This window comes from Corapipo altera, unplaced genomic scaffold (assembly GCF_003945725.1).
Source record: "Corapipo altera isolate COAL_440 unplaced genomic scaffold, ASM394572v1 61286, whole genome shotgun sequence".
Lineage (NCBI taxonomy): Eukaryota > Metazoa > Chordata > Aves > Passeriformes > Pipridae > Corapipo > Corapipo altera.
In genome coordinates this window covers 2297292-2319028 of record NW_020884907.1, presented here as the reverse complement: position 1 = coordinate 2319028, position 21737 = coordinate 2297292, and the positions used below count along the sequence as shown (strand labels likewise).

At 38.3% G+C, this 21737-nt stretch overlaps 1 protein-coding gene across 4 annotated transcripts in view; it reads right to left on the bottom strand.

Annotated features, from left to right (window-relative positions):
- PRR16 (proline rich 16) overlaps positions 1-21682 on the bottom strand; it is a 145926-nt gene extending 124244 nt beyond the window's left edge. For 3 of the 4 annotated variants that reach the window (XM_027652600.1, XM_027652599.1, XM_027652601.1), the window contains exon 1: positions 21453-21682. In XM_027652600.1, the coding sequence (XP_027508401.1) occupies positions 21453-21614 (162 nt within the window). In that variant the 5' untranslated portion in view covers positions 21615-21682. The remainder of the gene's footprint in view (positions 1-21452) is intronic. The other variant, XM_027652602.1, reaches the window with a different exon arrangement.
- Positions 21683-21737: the final 55 nt, after the last annotated feature.

Genomic DNA, 21737 nt, shown 5'->3' with positions numbered 1-21737 from the left:
GTGGCAGAACAGTGGCATCAGCAGTTCTGATAATGTATAGGAGGACGGCTCTAACAATTAATGAGGTCCATGAATTGAGTGCTTTGGACTTAGAGGAATTCCTTGGACTACATACAACTGTGGACAATGATCACACAGTCAGAATTTTGTTCTGATTAATAAACTTCTACATGTATCAGCATTCTGCAATACTCTATTAAGGAATTACCAGTTATGAGAAGACAGCTGCTTAGGACAATACCATTCTTGGTCCCTCTGCTAGCCATTTAGCCCAACATTCAGATGTTAATGAGAATTCTGCTATAAGACTTATAGTCACTTCTGCTAGTGACTTATACAGAGTGTTATTCCTTATCGTCAGTATTACAGAGATTTCTTGATTTCTCTTTGTTTTAATAGGTGTTGATGCTTTCCTGCTCCATGTTCCATGTCTGGATGATCTTAGAAAATAGAACTTCTTAGATTTAATCACCTTCCCAACAGTCCTGCACAGGTTATTCGCATCAAATAATTGCTTTTACCACTAGGAGGTGAGAGAACCAGACAACTCAGTTCCACCCAATGCTGACAGTAACTTCACACAGATATTTCAGCCATCTTCCATCTATTCCAACTGTTAAGAGTGCTCTCCTTTCCCTGGAAGCCTTTTCTCCCTTTTCTGCTCCCGTTCCCTCTCACCTATTGATTTGACTCTGCCTGTATAAATTACTAACTTACAAAAACTAAAAAATACTTCAATACAAACTGATTAAAATATTGTTATTCTATGGAAGAGTTCAGCAAGTGCAACAAACTTCGTAAATTGCAGTTTATTTTATTTAAGTTTCAGGAGAACACAAATAATTTTCATCTTGATCAAAACCAAAAGGAATTGCAGTTGGAGAACCCCCGAAATGTGCAAATGAATACCCTGTGAAGTATTGTAAGTAAGTTTGTGATACTGACTATTCAATCACTGAGTTGCAAGGACAGTGAAAAGAGATTGTCTGGAAAGGAAAGATTATTTTAATAGAAGGAGAAATGATTTTCTTTTTGTTTGTTTGGTTTGGGTTTTTTTGTAACTATAGGCATAAAGAAAGGGAGAAAGAAACAGTGAGGAACAATTAAGGCAAATCTACTGGCTCTAGAAAAGAGAATGAGTATACACTACATTATAAACACATCACCCTTATATACACACAAACACTAAGAGATCTTTTTAATGGGTTTCTCAGAAAACATTGCTTAAACCAGGTTTAGCAATGGCTAACATCTAAATTATTTTTTAAATTAAAACTTAGGTTTCTTACTTTGTGATCAGGATTTCGTCTCATGATGTAATTTATAATTTAAAGTGTATAGGTTGGAATTTCTGCATATAACAACATTAAGAACAAAATCTTTATGAATAATAATTGAAATATAAACATTGGCTCCCCTCTAATCTTTCTGGTTAGACAATTATTCTGGTCAGAATAAAACAAAAAAAAAAAGCTACAAAAATTTTTCTCCAAATTCTGGTAATCTCTCAAAGAGGGTCAGACTTGTCAGAGAGATATTGTAGAGCCAAACGCAGGACAAGAGTGAATGTAGGACACACACACACCTGAGTGAACCCTGCATCAATGGTTTTGGGGCATGGTTTTGGGGTACATTGTCCCTACCTGCCCACAGACCACCAAAACAGTCTCGTTTTCACATGTATATATTATCCTATTGACCTTCTTATAAACTATCAGATTTTGACCAACACAGACCCTAATTTTCTTTTAAAATTGTAGGTCTTGTCCTTCAAGAAGTCTCCTACAGTCGAAGATCTGATGCTTTACCCATGTGGAATACCACAGTGGGGTTTGAAGACAAATCCACAAATGTTTAGCCTAACTCATTAAGACAGAAAAGGCATGACATTGGTTTATGAAGAATTAGGAAGATCAGCGCTACATCAAAATCCCAATTAACTCTAAGAAACCCTTGACAGAAGGGTGACATAAGATAATGACAGCACTGTTTCAGTCCAACTGCAGTGACCTTTTGACACACTCACCTTTTGACATAGTTTAATGCTTATCATCTTCAGTGGGACTTGTATTTCTGAGACAATTCATGCAGATATTTCTTCTTTTTATTTTGAGCACACATGAATACATAATGAGAGAGTGAGCCATAGAAAGGAAACAGACCCTGGCAAATTTAGTGCATTAAATCCTAGCACTCCTCTATATTTATGCAATATAGTTGTGAGGCTTTGCTTCAAAAGCTTGAGTACGGCGGACAGTCCCTGCAGATGTGGCTGTTGGGTAACGCACTGTGAAGAAACATGATGCATTTGAACAAGACAAAGCAATGTGTTGATGTGTTATTTGTACAAGCTCTCTGTTCAGTGAAGGAGTAGGTTCTAAATGGTATAATTTAAAAAGCAGATAGGGCTGGTATAAACTACAGATATTGCATGTACAGTAATGCTTCCATTTATCTGGAAGACAGATCTGATGGATGCTACAAGAGCAAACTTTCAAGCTCCTGGAAGGAAAAAAATTGCAATAATTATCCATAAAAGCTTAGTGGAAAATTTTCTTCCATTGGTTCTATTAAAAAGTAATTAGTGCCTGTGCAACTGCCAAAAATTAGCAATTAACATTACTACATAGGAGAACACTCGCACTTAATCTGGTTAGTGTTCTCAAGGAACTCTCTAATGCACTAATGCTATCTGTCTATCTATCTATCTTAGGCACTTAGATGCCTCCTATTACTATAATATATAGGCATTTAACAATCTTTAGTGCAGTTATTTTTACAACACCCCACTGAGGTCACGAAATACAGTCAAACCAAGTCCACAGATGTGAAGCTGAGTTTAGGTTATAAAGTTACACAGAATTTCATTTACAAAATCCTTTGTCAGGAAATATTTCCACGTGCACTATACTTGTCATAAAACATAAAACTAAGTCAACAAAGGAAAAATTATTAACTTCAGAGTTTAATTTCCAATTTAAAATCAAATTCAGATATTAAAACGGTTTTCAAGAAAAGAATTTGCTGAAGCCAAAGTTTAAAGCCATAGATAGGAGTAATTTTGGAAGTTTGCTGTAGCAACAATCCCTACTTCCAACTGAATTTAAAACTAATTCTTATTCAGCTAATGAAACTGGAAAGATGGTCTTCCTAGCAGCTGAACAGATGCACACGCAATGGAAGGACATCAACAGTTGAGCAAGACAGTTGAAAAATGTGCTGTGAACATGACAGACCTTCAGAACCGTCACAGTGATCATCTAGAGAGGTGACCAAAAGATCCAAAAGAAACCACATTTAAAACAAACCAAACAGGTAAGACAGAGAGTGTACTTGTGCATGTGCGCACATAAAGAACAGCCAACAGTATACACGTATCAAAACAGTGCTAAACTCTGTTTTGCTTAAAAACCCTAACCTAAAAACACAGAAACTAAAAATCAACAAAAGACCAATTTAATCTGTTCTTCAGTTTCAACTGCTGACTTAGGTATAATTTTAGCTATATGTAACCTAGCAATTTGTCACTTCTAAATCTAACAAAACTTAAAAAAAGCCCTCCCCTTCCCATCTTTCCAAGCTGTGAAGAGCCTTGCAACATATGCAAAACAAAATACATCATTGCCTTCTGGTTTATGCTGCAACACAATTCAGGACTGAAAAACATTTTGGAGTAGTAGCTAAACAGTGTCTTCCCTAATGGTGTATTATACCACAAGTTGTGTTGCCTTTATAAAAAGAAATAAAACATTGATAATATCCAGTGAAAGAAATAAGGAACTACCATAAAAAGATAAAAAGAGGAAAAGATTCATACCTCCATTTTTAGTGTCCTTTTACTGCATAAAAAGTACACTACAAGAAAGCTAGATGCATTGTGGAAACAAAGTAGAGTGTCTTACACAGTTCATCTATGGGAAGAACTTCCTTTGTTGCAATAGGCTTATGTTTTTTATAAATTTCCATTCACAATTTTAAAAAGCATCTACCTTAGTTCCCTGATGCCTTTGCTTAATGAAAATTCCAGTAAAAAAGTGTAATTAGTCTCTTTTCACAGTACATGTGAAGTGCAAGCAAATTGCACTTCCTTATTTTTTCTTTTTTTTTTAACTCTCTTCTGAAAGATCATTCATAATTATAGAATAAAAGACTCTCTTTGAGTGTCATAGTATGACTAAAGGTGATTATTGATCAAGTTAACATAGTAAAACAAGTTCACATTTTCTCAAGGCATGATGAATTTTTAATGAAAATAATTTAGATCATCTTTGAGAAATAAGATAGAACAGGACTGAAATTTAAACAAGGAGATTTATATAGTTTAGACTGTAGGAGAAAAAATAATATAATGGTAGTACAAAATGTTGATTTAATAACACTATGCAATTCAGATCATTTAAAATTATTGTTTACAGTTACTTTATTCAGTCATAAGTAGAAATATTTCCATAGCCTGATTAGACTCCTCAGATCCTGATATACTTTTAAAATAGCTAGTTGCTTATACCTGATGCCTTTGTGATCAGTGAGCATTACATGAGCACTACAAGATCCTTCTGCAAAAGCGTTTCTGAGAACTCAGAATAATGAGAATAGAATCACTGAATCATAGAACAGTTTGGTTTGGAAGGGACTTTAAAGGTCATTTAGTTCCAACCCCCTGGCATACACTGGGGCACCTTCCACTATACCACATTGTTCAAACAGAAGGCTGAAATCTCTTCCCCAAAATACAGTCAGCTTTTTGGTGGTACTTTCTCCTGATTTTGACAGTACTTCAACTGAAAACAATTAACGAATAGACAAACTATTACACTTCTTCATAACTGAGTTAACTAATTTCAGCTAGCTGTGGATTCATTTTGCATAATCCATCTCAGAAATTATGAGTATCGGTGTCTCATTTCAGTTAGGGATTTGTTTCTAGATGTTGGTTTCAATATATGTTTCAGTTTTCCTAATCCACTTAAATTAATGCAAACTTTACATGCCTTTATTGCCCTTTCTACTGAATTCTAAAGCCTAAAAATTTGGGCAAAAGTTAGGGTAAATGGGCCAAAATTAGAATTTTAGTTGGAGCCCCTGGCGCATATATTTGTGGTCCAGACTAGGACTGCACAGCACTTTCAACATAAGACCCACCTGACTGAACAGAAAAGGTCAAGCTAGCCCGAGACTAGACCAATATCTTCTCTTAAGAGAGTCCTTGATCATTGTGTTGGAAGACACCAAAGCAACAGAGAATTTAAAAAGCCCTAAAGGGTGGCAAGGGGAAGATCCAGTAACCAATTCAAAAAGTTAATTTCAAACGTACCATAATCTTACCCCGCCTCTGTTACCTAGCTTGGTGACACCACAGGAAGTCATTGCCACCAAAATTGTACCTACATTGCAGATGTGTGCTTCTTATTTTCTGACCTGAAATAGTCATATCTGATTTGTCAAAGATAAACCTATTTCAGTTGAAGTAAGGAGATCCATAAAGCCCTTAATACACTGAAAATGAGGGGTTTACTGTTTCACATTTGGCATCCCCCCAGTCTTGTGTCTGTGAGCTGGAGATACTACCCCCTCACCTCATAGCAGTATTATGAAAATGAATTCATTAAACATCTATAAGACTTTCCAGCATCATAATGACACATCACAGAAAAAGTCAACAGGAAATTAATTCTTCATTCAGAAAAGCTCTACACATCACGCTATGTATAAGGCATGGGCTATTACACCAAGTAATTATAACAACATAGTACCACACAGCTAATTACACAGTAAGTATGAACCATCACAAAATACACCAAGGCGGAGTCTTATATAAAACAGCTATGGGAATGCAACTGAAAACTCCATCAAAACCAACTAAGAAACCATTTTAATACAAACTCTAAGCTTATGTTGCATCTCCTAGTTTAAAAGTGAACCAAAACAGGAGAAAAGACCAACTCCATCATTTGGCACCATGCTGATAGTTGAGATATGTAGATCATTTTAGGGCCTCTGGCACGCAAAGAAACAAGAGAATTGACACTCATGATATGAAGGATATGAAAGACTGATGTACCTTTCACTAGAGGGTTTCACCCACTTAGAGATGAGAGTCCAGGATCCTGGGAGCCTTTTCATTCAGCCCTCTGAAGAAAAGGTCTTTAATGCATAGATTCAGCTCAAAATTCTTAAACTTGGCATCTTCTTTCCAGAGCCCTCTAACATGCACATCTCAGGACACAGCTTTATCATTGTATTAGTTTTTCACTTACAGTCATTTTTCCACACTCTTCTAACAACCTTTATGCAAAGGTAAGTTGTACATACAATTTAGGTACATCACAGCATCTTAACCCCAGTTTGTCCTGAACCTTCTCCTTTCATGTGAGCGACGCATCTCTCCACCAAGTTAGCTCAGGATAGTGGCATGGCCTACTGAGGGGAGGAGGAGAAAAAGAATCAAACTTGTTACAGTAGCTCAGAGGGAACATTTACATCCCCTGGTGCTGTCAGACAGGCTTCCGTGATCAAAAAACTATACTCTAGCAAAGGCTAGACTTCTTTGCTAGAGTACAGAAAGGATGTGAAGGGGAGGGTTGGGGGGAGGGAAGCTTTCAAGCATGAAGATGACAAGTATGATCAAACCCATAACATTTTCCCATGCTTATTGCTCTAAAGCAGAGCAGCTACTTAGTCTAAAAGAAAGGTTTTTTTTAAAAATAATCCAGCATTATATGGAATTCAGAATCAAAAAATTCTGTCTGAACTATCTGACCTTTACAAAATAACTGAAGGCCAGATTTTATACTGGGAAGCACCTGGCAATCTAGTGATGTGTTACACTTTCTGCAACATTATGTTTGTCTACAAAACAAAATGAAATTAACAAAACCAAGTTAACTCTTCAGAATGGCATTTTATGCATTTGTAAATATACCCAGCCATTTTGGACAGTGATCCTTTGACATGAACATACAGCATCCCATAGCAAATTGGTCGGTCCTTCATACATTATTTTACTTCACTGATATAATAGGTTTGTACCAACATGCAAAGACAAATGATTAATGTCACTCCCTCATAGAAGAAAACCACTTAAATCGCTGTCTTCACCTACTGTGACTCTTACTTCTAATTGGGTATGCTGATACAACGTTTCCCAGAGCCTGAAAAACCTTACTAGAAGTCTGCTGACTGGGGAGAGGGGAGGGGGGGAAAAACTGGTAGAGACGAGATTCCAGTTCCAACAGGGAACTGGTCATGGTTTCACTCTCTAGTCATGGTTTCACAACAGATGAAACCTAACGCTCAAGGAAGACAGGAAACATTGAGGAAGTTCACTGCCCTGATGAGAGAATTAAGGCATTGCCACAAGACAAAGTAGGCTAGGACACCTAACGTTAGTTAATTAGTTTGTCTTAGAACAAGCATGAAATTTAAGTGATGTAAACAGCCTTTGTTTACTCTAAGATGTAATAAGAGAGGAGAAAAGAAAAAGGTATTTTGAAATATGCTTTTGAAGAATAATCTGAGAAGAATAGTCTGAGAAAACAGTCAGACAAAATTCAGAACTACCATATATGCTTTCTTAATCATGCACAATGCAAGAATAATCTGATGTTCAAATATCCAAAAAACAAAATATTAACAAAAGAATCCCGAAAGAAATAGAAACATACATAAGTCTACAAATAACAATAAGTGACTACTACTGTGGAAAAGTCAAAGTGGACATATTCCCTCATGAAAATAAGAGTGGCAATTTAAGGTGACTAACAGGGAGTTTTTTTAGGAGGTAGGGAAAAAATAAAACTAAGAATGGCAAGGACAAAGAATAACGAGGATAAATTTCAGTGAAAATCTTTCTGAAGTTGTATTCCGGACATTTCAGATTTCCTTGCCAGATCACACAGACATTACTCAGACTCTGAAGATCAATATCAGTTTCCTTCACTTTGTGTCTTGCCTTTCTCAGCTCATCTCTTTGCAGGTTCAACTTCTGCAATATAAATTACTGTAGCAATAATTTAACACCAGAGTGTTGTAACCAATATTTCATAAAAATGCTTAATAACAATTAGTCTTTGAACTTATCAGACCAATTAAACCTGCAGAATCTACTTTGTTGTCCAGTACTCATTTGCTGGCATTGGCAACTCCAAATATGTCCATTAACACCTTCAACATTGTTATTGCTGATGGTAATACGCAAGTACTCCTGAGGGTGAAAGCAGACATATCCTTGTCAACCAGCCACTGCTTCAGTAAAATTTATACTTGCAGACCATTTCAGACCCTGTAAAAAGGGCAATAATAGAAATTAATCTGGCACATAATGACAGTAGATCAACATAATTAATAAACTTTAATAAATAATTTTAAAAACCCAAACATAAAGAGGTTTTGCATTTAAAAAACTTAGATGTTGACAGACTATAAGGGACTAACAAGGTTAACTGAGATGCTCATGAATCTAAAAACAGAGAAGAATTGTTGAAGTGAAAGTACAACACCAACCAGAAATATCACAGCCATTCACTTCCAGAACTAACTTGGTTTGAAACTACCTCAGAGAGCACACAGAACTAAAAAGTCTACTGTGACTTCACGAAAATAAAGACTGTACAATAAAGAAGAATATGCTGTTAAAGAGATAATTAACAACTTGAACTAGATTTTGCAACTGATATTAAGTAGTGAAAGGCTCCATAGAATCATTAAGGCTGGAAAATACTTTTAAGATCAATTTCTACTGGCAAGCTATGTCCTCAAGTACCACATCCACATGGTTTCTGAGCACTTCCAGGGATGGTGACTTCACTCCCTCCCTCGGTTGTTTGTTCCAAAGCTTTACAACCATGTAATGAAAAAATTTTCCTAATACCTAATCTGAACCTTCCCTGGTGCAACTCTTGTCTTGTCACTTGTTACCTGGGAGAAGAAACTGATACCCACCTGGCTACAACCTCCTTTCAGGCAGTTGTACAGAGCAATTATGTCTCTTGAACATCCTTTTCTTCACGTTAAATAACCCTAGCTCTCTCAGCTGCTCCTTACAAGACTTGTGCTCCAGACCCTTCCCTAGCTTTGTTCCCCTTCTCTGGACTCACACCACCATCATAAGGTCTTTTTTTAAGTGTGGGGACCAAAACTGGACACAGGACTGAAGGTGTGGTCTCACCAGTGCCGCGTACAGGGAGACAATATTTTCCCTGGTTCTACTGGCCATACTATTTCTGATACAGGCCAAGATGCCATTCATCTTCTTGGCCACCTGGGCACAATATTTGTTTATGTTAAGCCACTGTTAGCCAGCACCTCCAGCTCCTTTTTGGCCTGGCAGCTTTCCAGCCAAACTACCCCCAGCCTGTAGCGCTGCATGTGGCTATTGTCACCCAAGGGCAGAACTCAGCATTTCACCTTGTTGAGCCTCATTACCATCGGTCTTGACCCATCTACCCAGCCTGTCCAGATCCTTCTGCAGAGTCTTCCTATCCTCCAAAAGATCAACAACTTGGTGTTGTCTGCAAATTGACTGAGTGAGTCCTCGATCCCCTCATGCAGGACATCAGTGAAGATATTAAACAGCACTGGCCCCAACACTGAGCCCTGGGGAACATGACATGACTAGCCACCAGTGACTCCATTCACCATCACCCTCTAGGTCTGGTCAGTTTTTCACTCAGAAAAGAGTACACCTGCTATGTTCCTGAAGAAGCCAGTTTCTCCAGGAGGACACTGTGGGTGACTGTAGAGAAGCAAGATTCAGGATGGGAACAGTTTCAGGCATGGAAAAAAGCATACAGCAAGTGGCAGGACTTTCATATGGACTTTACTGTTATTATGTGGTTTCACTGTATCCATGCTACACAGTGCACAACTGCACATGCCCAGGCTTCCTCCTCCCCCTTTTGCCTGTGCCCTGTTCCGATTTGCTGCCCCGTTTGTCTGTCTGATAGCCCACCCGATGTTCTGCCCCTGCCCCTGGCGGGAGGTTTTAAGAATCAGACAGACGCCTGAATAAACAAGTCTGCTTGCACCAGTCCTCGTGTCCTGTACCCTCTTCCCTATCGGACCGCGACAACAGGTGACAGTGTCAAAGGCTTTACTAAAGTCTGGGTAAACAACATATATATAGCCTCTCCCTCATCCACTAAACCAGTCACTTGGTCACAGAAGATGCTGAAGAACTGAGATTGTGTCTCATCTGGAGAAAAGGAGGCTCAGGGGGGACCTATTCCTTTGTTCTACAGACTGGAAATCCACTAGTTCACAGAGCTCTGCACAGAGGGTCATCACAGAATGGTTGCCACCAGGCAACTTCAGTGCAACCTCAGGATGTAGGAAAACAGATAGTTCCAGCAAAGATAAGCAACACTGTGCAAAGCTCTGACTAGACCTCATCTACAGGATTGAACGCATTTCTATGAAGACCAAGTCAACCAAAACAGAGATAGAAAAGATCTGTTTCACCAAACGGAGAGTCTACCAAAATAAATTAAGAAATATATTCTTTACTAACGTACCAACATAGATGTACAGCCAGATGAAGAAATATTAAAGAGCTACCAGAGCTGAGTGTCAACACTAGCACAAAGAAACCACAACAACCTAGGTGTTTTTATTAATTTGTCATTATTTGTTTGCCCACTGAAGTTTTTTGGCCTAGATTAAAGAGTTTCCAGCCACAAAAGCATTGTACTATGTCCCCTGTCTGTATCAACTGGCAGTCTGCAACAGGAAGCATGTGAAGACTCCAAGAATATCTCCTTCACCAGAAGAAAATCTTAAAGACATATCCATCTGCTAGGGTGCTACATCAGAAGAAAGTAAGATGCTGACATCTTGTCCTCTAGCCATACAGGTTACCAAAGTCTAACACTAAGTTCTTCAAGGAAAAATTCCACAGCATTCTACAAGTCTATAGTTACCATACAGAAAGCAAGGAAACAATTTAATCTGTTCAAAATAGACATTTAATTATCAAAAAAACTACTTGTTCAAGATTTAATTGCAGTGTATTAACATTTATGTAGCAGATAACTACGTTTCATTATGTACAAGAAACCACGTAAACAAGGAAGATATATCATATCTGTAATTCACAGTGACAAAACTGATGCCTCATTCTTGATTAGTAAATTAAACTGAGAAATAACAGATGAACATGGCACAAGTACTCTGCCTTGATTTTTAGAAAATTAAGCCTCAATAATGTTTCAAATTCCTTCTGGGTCTTGCCACTCTTTCAAAAGATAGTGATAAAAAAACAAAAGTAATTTGAAAAGCTGTCACATTATACCAGGATGTTATGAGATGTCACTCTAAGAAGTGGTGAAAACTAAACAAAAGCACACTTCACATTTAGCACATGATCCACAAGATCTTCCTTCTTTTCATAATAGATTGTTATTAACTACAGCTGATTGCATAATACGAGGCATCAAGTCAAGGTCACTTACATTTTCTCAAAGAAAGTATGAGTCCAAAGGGTTATTTATTAATTTTTACTTTTAGTGTTTTATTTTATGCCCTGGATTGACTAATACTTGTTAAACATACAAACTCAAAAATAATTTATATTCTAAGACAGATATAAGTTTATAGCAGACTACCAAATTATTGAAACAATAACTGACTAGGTATATTTAATATTCTGTTGAAGGTATCATAAAAGTAGCTCCTGTTTTTAAGATGACAACGACTAAGTAAACTTTGACTTTGATAGAACTAATTTATTTTTTTTTTAATTCATAAGAAACTTCAATTAGATATTCATGATGCCGGTCAAGTGCTCATCTCCAAGAAACAGTAGACAGCAGTCATTCATTAAAATACAGTCAATTTTTTCTATTAGGATGCTACTTGTCATACTTACAATCTTGCACTAAATAGAAAAGATTAATTATTGAATAGAAGGTTTTAAACTACCTTTAAGGACTTTTAAAATTTAGAAGATATTTTTAGAGATTTTTGAAGGACATTTTCATCAGTTACATGATACCAAATGTAAAATTTCTATCTATGTCTAGCTTTATTCAATCTCAGTCTACAATTCCTTGGTATGCAATGAACTTGAGGCTTAGATAAAAGAATTGGAACCTCATCGTTGCAGTTTATACATATTACTGTCTATAGAAGTACTGGGTTTCTAATTTCTCCTGAAGTTAGATATGTGAATCCAAGACACCAGTTTCGCACACACCAAATCTCCAGAATAACTGGCACTGCTTACAGACAGCAGTACAGTCAATATAAGATGGCACAGCTCTAGAAAAGTCAAAGCTGTATCACATCAGCCTGCTAAGATTTAAGAACATCTAATCAAAATAATTAATTAAGGTGTTTGCATACCATTTAAAGTGCTTACAATTCAACCACTCACTTTCTATGAATTTTATTTAATACACAGAATGAAATAACCACCAACAGGAAAACAAGTACATACAAACCAACTGTCAACAGGAAACAACAAAAAATAATAATCATAACCTCTTCATTCTTTTACTTGAACATAAACATCCCACCCTGATGGAACATCAGTTTCCTGTAAGTCTTACCATCTGCACTTTGAGCAGGTCTACATATACTTTTATAGTTTCCCAGTCTTAATAAATTATGCAAACTACCAAACACTGTGTCCATACACAGAATATTTCTTTATCCAAATGCCACAGCTTTACTGAACCTTAAAACATGCTACAGTATTATCCATAAGCAATGAAAGTGAAATAAGTCTAGACTGTACCATTCTAGATATCAAAAATAAAACTCCATAGCAGTAGCAGAAACCACCTGCTTCATGAACTTACCCCATTCAAAGGGTGACTGCAATCATCAGTAAAAACACATACAGAATAAAGTGCACTCCAGGTGGTAACTGAAAATCATTTATTTAAGAGAACAGTTCTGTAGTATTTTGAGAAAAGATGAAGCAAATTTTAGAAAACAATGTGAACTTTATCTATCATGGATGGCTTTCAATTGTAATAACAACCAGATAACTAGAATCCAAACAAAAAGGTAGAGAATAGGTTTTCCAGTTAATTTAAAAATTTCAGATAAAGAAATATCTATTGAGGGAAATTAATGTTTGTGACATAGCATTTTTAATGAATATATACCCGATTTTTTGAGTTTGAGTCTGAAATACGGTGTGCAGGTCCGGGCTCCCCAGTACAAGACAGATATGAACAACAGGACCTAGTTCAGGAAAGGGGTTGGAAGATAACTAAGGAGTTGGAGCATCTGTTATAGACTTGATTAGAAGGAATAAATGAGGCAACAGTGGGCACAATTAGAAATACATGAAATTCTACTTAAACACAAGACAAAACATTTTTACCATAAGGGTGATTCAACACTAAAATAGGTAATCCAAAAAGGTTGTGGAGTCACCTCCCTTGAAGATATTCAAGATGGTGATCCTAAGAAACCTGCTCTAGTTGACTCTTGAATGGGTTGGACAATTTCCAGGGGTCCTTTTGAACTTCAATCAGTCTGTGATTCTATATTAAAAAATAAATATATCTGCTCCAATTATTTGCCCAATAACTGCTGAACTTTCAGTAGTTAATTTAGCTGAAAATCTCAGTGACAAAGCATACAAAGAAAGAATTACACTTTGTCTTATTACACCTCAGTAAAGAAAAAACATACTGACCTTGATTTTTTGCATCTTCACATATTATTTTATACAGAAAGGACAGATACATGGGTATAAACCAATAAACTACAATAGAGAATTAATTTCTTCTTCTTTCTTGTTTTCAGTTTGTTAGTTTTTAGAATCTGCATCCTTCAGGCCACATAAACTGCTGCTTTAACACAGTGACATTTCCAGTAAAGTATGAATCGTTATTAGATACCAAAATTTTGCATATTTTAAACACTTATCTAATTTTCTGCAGTTGGGTGAAAAGCTCAAATCTAGTTTTTGGTAGTCCTGGAGCACTCTGCAGCTGGTCTCACTTTAAACACATAGTAAACTTCTCACACTATTTTCCTAAGATTTTCCTAATCTTCTTCTACTTACAAGGCTAATGATTATAGTGTAAGCAAGGATGTCATACTCTACTTCTACCTTGAAGCTCTCCACTCAAAGAACTGTAAACAGACAACAAAAAAGAGAAAAACATAATACCATCAGGGGTGAAGGAGTGAAACAATGACTTGGATTATTAAAAAAAAAAATCAAGGAGAAAAAACTGAAAAGTTTTTAAATTACAGGATTTTTCATATTACTGAGAAATAATCTACAATGAAATCTGGAAATGATTCAACATCAGTGTTCTCAGTCTTCATAACGCAATGTGGCACATGCTGCATGAAACAACAGATGAGTCTGTTAACCTTTAAAAACATATGAACATACTATAGTTTTTACAAAAGCAACAACTGATGGTATTACTACTGTTTGGAGGCAATTATTCCTCACTACCTCCCATCAGCTGTAGTGCAACAATTCTAAACTAAACCAGAATGCCAGCAGCTAAGCCACTAAGACCTCTCATGCGTCATTCAACACACGCACGACCTGACAGAGGGAGGTTTGAGAGAGAGAGAGGATTTTCTAAGCCCTTCCACAATGAAAGCAGGGTCTGCTTTGATTCTTCCACTGGGTACAATAATAAATGGCATTTTGAAGGTAGCTACAGCAAGAATGACCAGTCAATATTGCATAGAGCTGGACAGGAACTCTACGGAAGAGGCATGTTATCAGCTGCAGCCCTTATCATACATTCATACTTCAAGAAGAGGTAACATTTTACTCATTAAGAACACAATGTACATCAACTGCTACTTACTGCTTCTATTAAAAAACAAACAAACAAAAATGCCAACTACTAGCAAAGGAAAACAAAGCCCTGCCTACATATAGGTAACTAAACTAGTGTTAATTTGCATGGCTGTCAGCCACAGGTTATGTGGGAAAGAGAGCAGTCCATATGCAAAAGACACCTCTTTAGTCTCCCTCTGCCTCACTGAAGAATAAAAAAAAAAAAAAATGGGGACCCCTGTACAGCAAATACTTGAGTTACCCTGTGAGGTTATCGAACATTTAGTACACCAGCCTTTCAAAGAACGAGTATAATACACAGAGAAGACTACAAGCCGCCAATGTTTTGCAGCTCTAAAAGAAATGAAAACTGGAAGAAAATAGTGATGCTCATTCATAAAGGTATTGCAAAAGAGGTATTGTGGGAAAGTACTCTTTAAACTCAGGGACAACATTAGCACCTCTCCCACAGCTACCACAAGGAGTACTAACTATTTGTGTACAACACGTATTCAACATGTGAGAAGCAATTTGGCTGGAATTTTTGGCTGGAAGTGGGAAGGGTATTACAGAACTTTGTCCAGTGTGAATAATGGGAACAGAAGCTTTGCATAATTTCGAGAGGAAACTGTCAAAGATATTCAAAACATCAATGATGGTGTTCAACCAAGTCATTAGTATTGCATAGTGCATTCATACATACATGTGGCAGCAACCGATTTCTCTAAATTCTGAAGTTTTAATAAAAATTATGCAACCCAAGACTAACTTACATCACTCAAACTTAAGTTTTGTTCCTTCCAAAGTCAATGGAACAAATCTGAGTGCAACAGACAGAAGTTTGTACCTTACTATTTTTGTTTTCTTTATCACGGTCAGTACCGGACAGACTGTGTGAAATTCAAATTTAAAAAAAAAAATACATATTTTCACTGTGGCACTGTTTTTATTTGAAAATTGAATTTATATATGTTCTAGTTAGCTTCTCGTTGCACTATACATTGCTCTCAGGAGCCTAGTAGTACATACAAGGAATGAAGTAGTTGACATGGGTGTTCATAAAACAGCTAGCACAAATTGACAGTATGCTTCCCTCTGTCAAGCCTCTTGATACTGACAAGCAATTCTCTATATGTACACTACTTATTATTTTTTTTGGGTTACACAATGTAATTACTAACTCTTGGTAGGTTTGGTTACAAATGATATGTGGAGCAACTTCACCTTGTCATGTATTGGCATATAAACATTCCTGACAACCTTAACACATGGGGTTTTTTTTAAGGTTCACGATTACCTTTTAGCTCCATTAGCTTTATTGACACTACTAGTGTAAGAGTTTTATCTTATTATATTGCACATTTTATTGTCTATAACTGTATAAATGCTTCATAGGCCACAAGAAATAAATGGAAAGAAAAATTACAATTCAGTTATCTGCAATGACTATTTATGGCCTTCTTTGGATCCCTGGGCAGATCACAATAAAGTTGCTGTGCAGAGCTTCTCTTACATAATGAATCATACTCTGCACTCAAACATCCAGGTACGGTTCATGATTGCATTTACCATTAAGGAACGTAATAAGAAATCAGAAAAAAAAAGTCTTGCAAGTTTTGGAATGGCATATTCCTTCATTCATACACCTTGGTCCTGGTGCCTGAACCAGATCACAATCCCAGCCACAGCAATAAAAATTACGAAGAAGCTTCTGTCCTTCTCATTTCTGACCAGGATCTGCATATACAGACAGTGTATCCACTGAAGCAAGACTCCAGGAAGAACACTGTTAAGCAGGCCTGCATCCAGGATCCAGACATAAGTAGGGCATCTGCATTTATTGGATTTTTAATGGTAGGAACAAATATGCTCAAAAACCTCTCCCTTCAACTGCCACTGCATAGTAAAAAGAGTGGCAGGTCCTTGACACCTGGAGAGAATACAAAGAGGAGAAGAGGCAAGAATCAGAAGAAGGAATAGATTAAAATGCTTTGGTATTGTTCTACCTACCCTTAGATTTCTATATAGTATATCCTATAACTATGCTGTAATAACTCCTTGGCTCAGCTCCATACAGCAGCATGAACCCAAAAGATTTTTTATATTGTTGCTCGTATTGCTGCCTGCACATCAGAGATACTGATACATGACTGATTGTTGCTGCTCCAATCCTCTTGGTAGATACAAACTGGAGCCTCCTATTTTCTGGATTAACAGGCAAGAACCTTCCTACCATCTTCATTGTTATCAGAACACAAAACCAAAAATGGAATGGAAAACACTGGTGTTGAAATTGTAAAACACTTCCGCAGACCTGATTCAGAAATTAAGACCACAAAATACATGACCACTTAAGAGAATGATGACTGGTCTGGTTATGAAATCAGGTTGTCTATCCTCTAACAAACTTTGTTATGGTGTTTTAGGGGAGGGGGATTGGTATCTGCTAATTTCATCACTTAGAAAATATTATTTGTTAAGTCATGCTTAAACTTTATAGATCACATCTTTATGGATAATAAACACATCAGTTAGATGACAGAGAATTATGCCCTCATTCCACCAGCAAGACATTTTCACAGGATTTAAAACAGAGGAGGTAGATTCAAAAGACTGGAAATTTACTGATGCATGTGCAACGCCTATCAGGGCTTCTGTTTCTCCTGAACCTCCATTTTGGATTATTCTAAACATTGGCAATAGCTACACAGCTGTTTCCTTTTGATAAAAGGTTGAAGAGTATTTAGCCAATTAAAAGCTATGCAAATGTCTCACACATAACTTCCAGGAATTTGTTCTGCACGATGAATTTTTATAGCTACAAAAAGTATTTATCGAATTATTTAGTTAAGTATTTCCTTAATGAAAACAAGTGCAAGGCTACAGAAATGTGCAACATTATCATAAAATGTGAAAGCAGGGAAGTTTTAAAAATTACAATATCAGTATTAGGATAACATAAATCTCTGTGCCCTGTTGTCTGCAGCTGCAAATGCACATCTCCTACAATCCCTTCTGAAGTCATCAGAGAATTAGGGCTACATCATGCATTTTACAATCAATATAATTTAGCACACATCTTCTGGTTTCCAGCTGGACATTATTTAGGTACCAGACAGATAAGTATCAACTCCAAAACAAGACTATATAATAATAACTATCTTTCTAGATAGACTCCAGTGAAAAAGTCTTTTATTCAATCCTCTGGAGGAGAACCAAAGTTTAAGGCTCCGCCAACTTGATTTTGAAATAATCTGGACTAAAGGAATAGAAAGTGTTACTCAATCCTCTGGCACCCCTTCGATTTTTCTTTGGAATATTCATCAAATAAGAGCCACTTAATCCATTTCAACTCCATTATTTTCTTTCAACACAAAAACACATCCTGTTGTTGCTACACATCCTCAAGATGTTTCTCTTTAGCAAGGAGACAAAAGGGGCCAAGCCTCCCCTAAATTAACTGCACCCTAGAGAAGACTGCCATACATCACCTGAGACTCCGGACTCAGCATCACTCCATCCTATCATGTCTCCCCATCATCCCCTTTCTGCATCCTTAATCTTCTGTGGTTACCTCAGCCTAAGCAGACAAGACCAATAAATAAGGGGGGAGGGGAGTGGAGGAGGTGGGAAGGAAGAGACAGATGTTGCCCTTCTGAGACACAGTAACTCTTAAAATGTACTAGTTTTAATCCACATGATTTAGTCACATGCTTCTAGAGTATATTTATAAACTTCATGGTTTGTGCATCTGGATTTAACATCCCATCTTCTACCCACTCCTCCTTTTCCCCTTTTTAAAAACAAAACAAAAAAAAATCAAAAGAACCAACTAGAAAAAGCTTCAGAACAAAGGGCAGATGCAAATGTAAGTAAACCATCATAAGCTACATGTAACAAGTCATAGAAGTCCTGTACAGCCATGCTCTTTACTGTTATACAACAGTTCACTTTGAAGCAATGAAACCGTATTTCAATTTGACAACGTTTTGACCATAAAATCTTACAAAAGAAGACTGAAGGATGCTGAAAGACATCCAGTTTATCACAATACCTAAAGTGCTATTTTAAGTATAATCATAATTTATATTTAAGGTTAACAAATATGTAGGCATAAATAGAAAAAAAATTGTTTTACAAATTATGTATATCACAAATAAATATTACACCAAATTTTCTACTCAGAACTATTACTGGAACTGCACCAAAAAAAACCTTCATGTCCTACCGCTATACCAGAATTGAAAACTTCTGAAACAGTAATAAAAAGAATGAAATGCTCTTTTCAGAATACCATATTCCTAATAGAAAAATAAAATAAAATAAAAAACACCAAACAGAAAACGTCGTAGCACAACAGCTAGACTGCAGCAAACCCCCAGTGTGGAGGGCAGGGGGGAAAGGTAGCAATAACATTTCCAGAAAAACAGAAAAACACAATTTGTAGTGAAAATGGAAAGTATAAACTTACATCCACTAGTTTATCCCTTTGACTGATCCTACAGCAGGGAACCTAAACAAAGTACAGGTATATTTCTGTATGTAGAACACCAAAACTGACTACAGGCTAACTTCGCATAAGCTTTAATGGATGACCTGTCAGTGCTTTCTAACATCTACAAACAATCTATGAAAGAGACTGATGATTAGCTTATAATATCATCAATTAACTTACTTTCACCTAAAAACTATACACTGCAGTTATGTCTAAGCAGTTTTGAACAGATTGAGTCCATACTACAAAGGCAGCCAACTGAAGGTACTCAGATGTCAAAGTTTTGCAGACTTTTCAAAATAAATGTCATACACAGTGTATTTAGTAGATAATGATAATATTGTAAGCAAGGACATGTATGTGTATTCAATTCCTCCTTATTGAACTATCATAGCTATCATCTTTGTAAGACTTATTTGGTGAAAAGCATTACTCAAAACCTCATGTGTAGCTACAATCAAGATTTAACTATTCTTTTTATAAAAACATTTTTATTTTCTCAAAACAGATGCTTTTGGCAATCCTTCCACCCTTCAACAGGTACACACTACTTAAGAGAGTTACAGCTCCACTTCTCTACAAATTTCTCCATCAAGCAGAGGTAAATCCATTTCTCTATCACAGATGCAGTCAACCAGCACAGACAAGTTTGCTTAGATAAAACATGCCACAGTAAATGATGATATATGATCTCCACTTACAGCAATCCTGTTTGCTCAGTAGAAGAAAGCCAGGGCTGATTAAGTGCGGTGAACAATTTACATTCATGGGACAAAGCACATTACATCCTCTCCAGGTCCTGAAAATGTTCTTCTGCAGCAACAGAAGCCAGTTTGCACCATCAGTCTTAAAAACTGGTATAAGAGCTGCTCTACAGTGTTTACTCCCACCTCAAAATACCTCAAAAATTACAAAGCATAGGCAGCAGCACATTAAAGAAAACAGAAATTATAGATATATTAAAAAAAAAAAAAGGAGAAATCTGGAATCGTGAGTGAGAAAGGAGCCTAACAGCTGTGATTAGTGAGCCATGTGTTTATACATCTTAAAACATTATACAAAGCACTGGGTGAATTTCAGACTGCCTCAGATGGCAAAGACTGTTGAATGAAACTTGTTGACAATGTTGTTAAAATAGAAAACTAATATTTGATAGCAAAAAAATCACAGCCTCTTATAAATGTCAAATACAGGATTATAAAGCAACGCACAGAGATTCTAGACTTGAATTTCGGTGCATAATCCAACCATCTGTCGACCAGTTGTGTAGCAAAATCAAGAGAATGTAGAAATCTCCAAAAGGACAGCCAAATTCTCATCCTTCGGCTACTGCATTTCCCTGCTTACGAACATGCCCGCGGTAATCGCACTCTGCCTGCAGATTAACCTGAGAAAGATGACACTCGCCACCGGCAAAAGAGAGATTGCAAAGGCAATCTTGCCAGATAAAGAAGATAAACAGGGCGCTCAGCTCCCGGTGAAGCAGGCTGCAGAGGCGGAAGCAGACTTCCCCAAGCCAGTGCTGCCGGCGCCGGGCACGGACCCTTCGCCAAGGGCGGCGGGTGCGCGGGTCCGGAGCCACTTAGCCCGGCCCGGGGGGTAAATGAGAGCCGGGCTGCTCCCTGGGGGTGAGCGTGGGGCTGCACGGTGCAACCCGAAAGTTAAACCCGCTGCAGCGGGAGTGCGGTCGTTCTTCACTCCTCTCCCACCGTCGGGATGCCGGCCCGGCGCAGCCCGGAATAGGGCAGGGCTGCGAGTCCCGCAGCTCCCCCGAACACCCTCCTTGCCCAGCAGGAACCTCGCAGGAGAGGCACCCCCGGCCTCCCGGGAAAAATAAAACTCCGAGGGACGCGCCGAGGTGGGAAGTTCCCTGGCAGAGCCGCCTCGCAGCCGAGGGGAGCACGCCCGGCGACGGGGCGCCTGGCATTCGGGACACGGGGCTCCAACCGCGCTCCTCGTCCCATCCCAGACCGCCGGGCGCCGCACAGAGGCTCAGCCGCCCGCCCTGGGATACGACTGGGAGCTGCCCAGCCTGGACACCAGTTGCTTGACCCGCGGTGAAGAAGCGGTGAAAGGAGCCTGGGGGCGGCAGCGGAGCTGCGCGGGGAGCCGGACCCCGGCCTGCGGGCGATGGGGCTCTCACCCCATACGGGGCAGACTGGAGGTCAGCCCGCGCAGACCTTCGTTTCTCACCTCCTTAAGTTCCTTGGCGACATCCTTCAGGTCCCCCAGGACTAATTCCAAATCCTCCACGATGATCTTGATTTGCTCCTTCACCTTGGCTTTGGAGGCTGCCGGCGGCCCCTCGGACGGCGAAGAGGAGGAGGATGCGGTCCCCTTGGACTGGGCGGACATCCTTCGGGGCAGCCCGGCGTGGCCAGCGGGGCACGCAGGTCAGGGGAGCGCGGCGGTCGCCGGCCGCCCGGCCCCGTCCCTCCGGCTCCCGGAGCTGCCGCAGCCACTGCCGCCGCCGCCGCC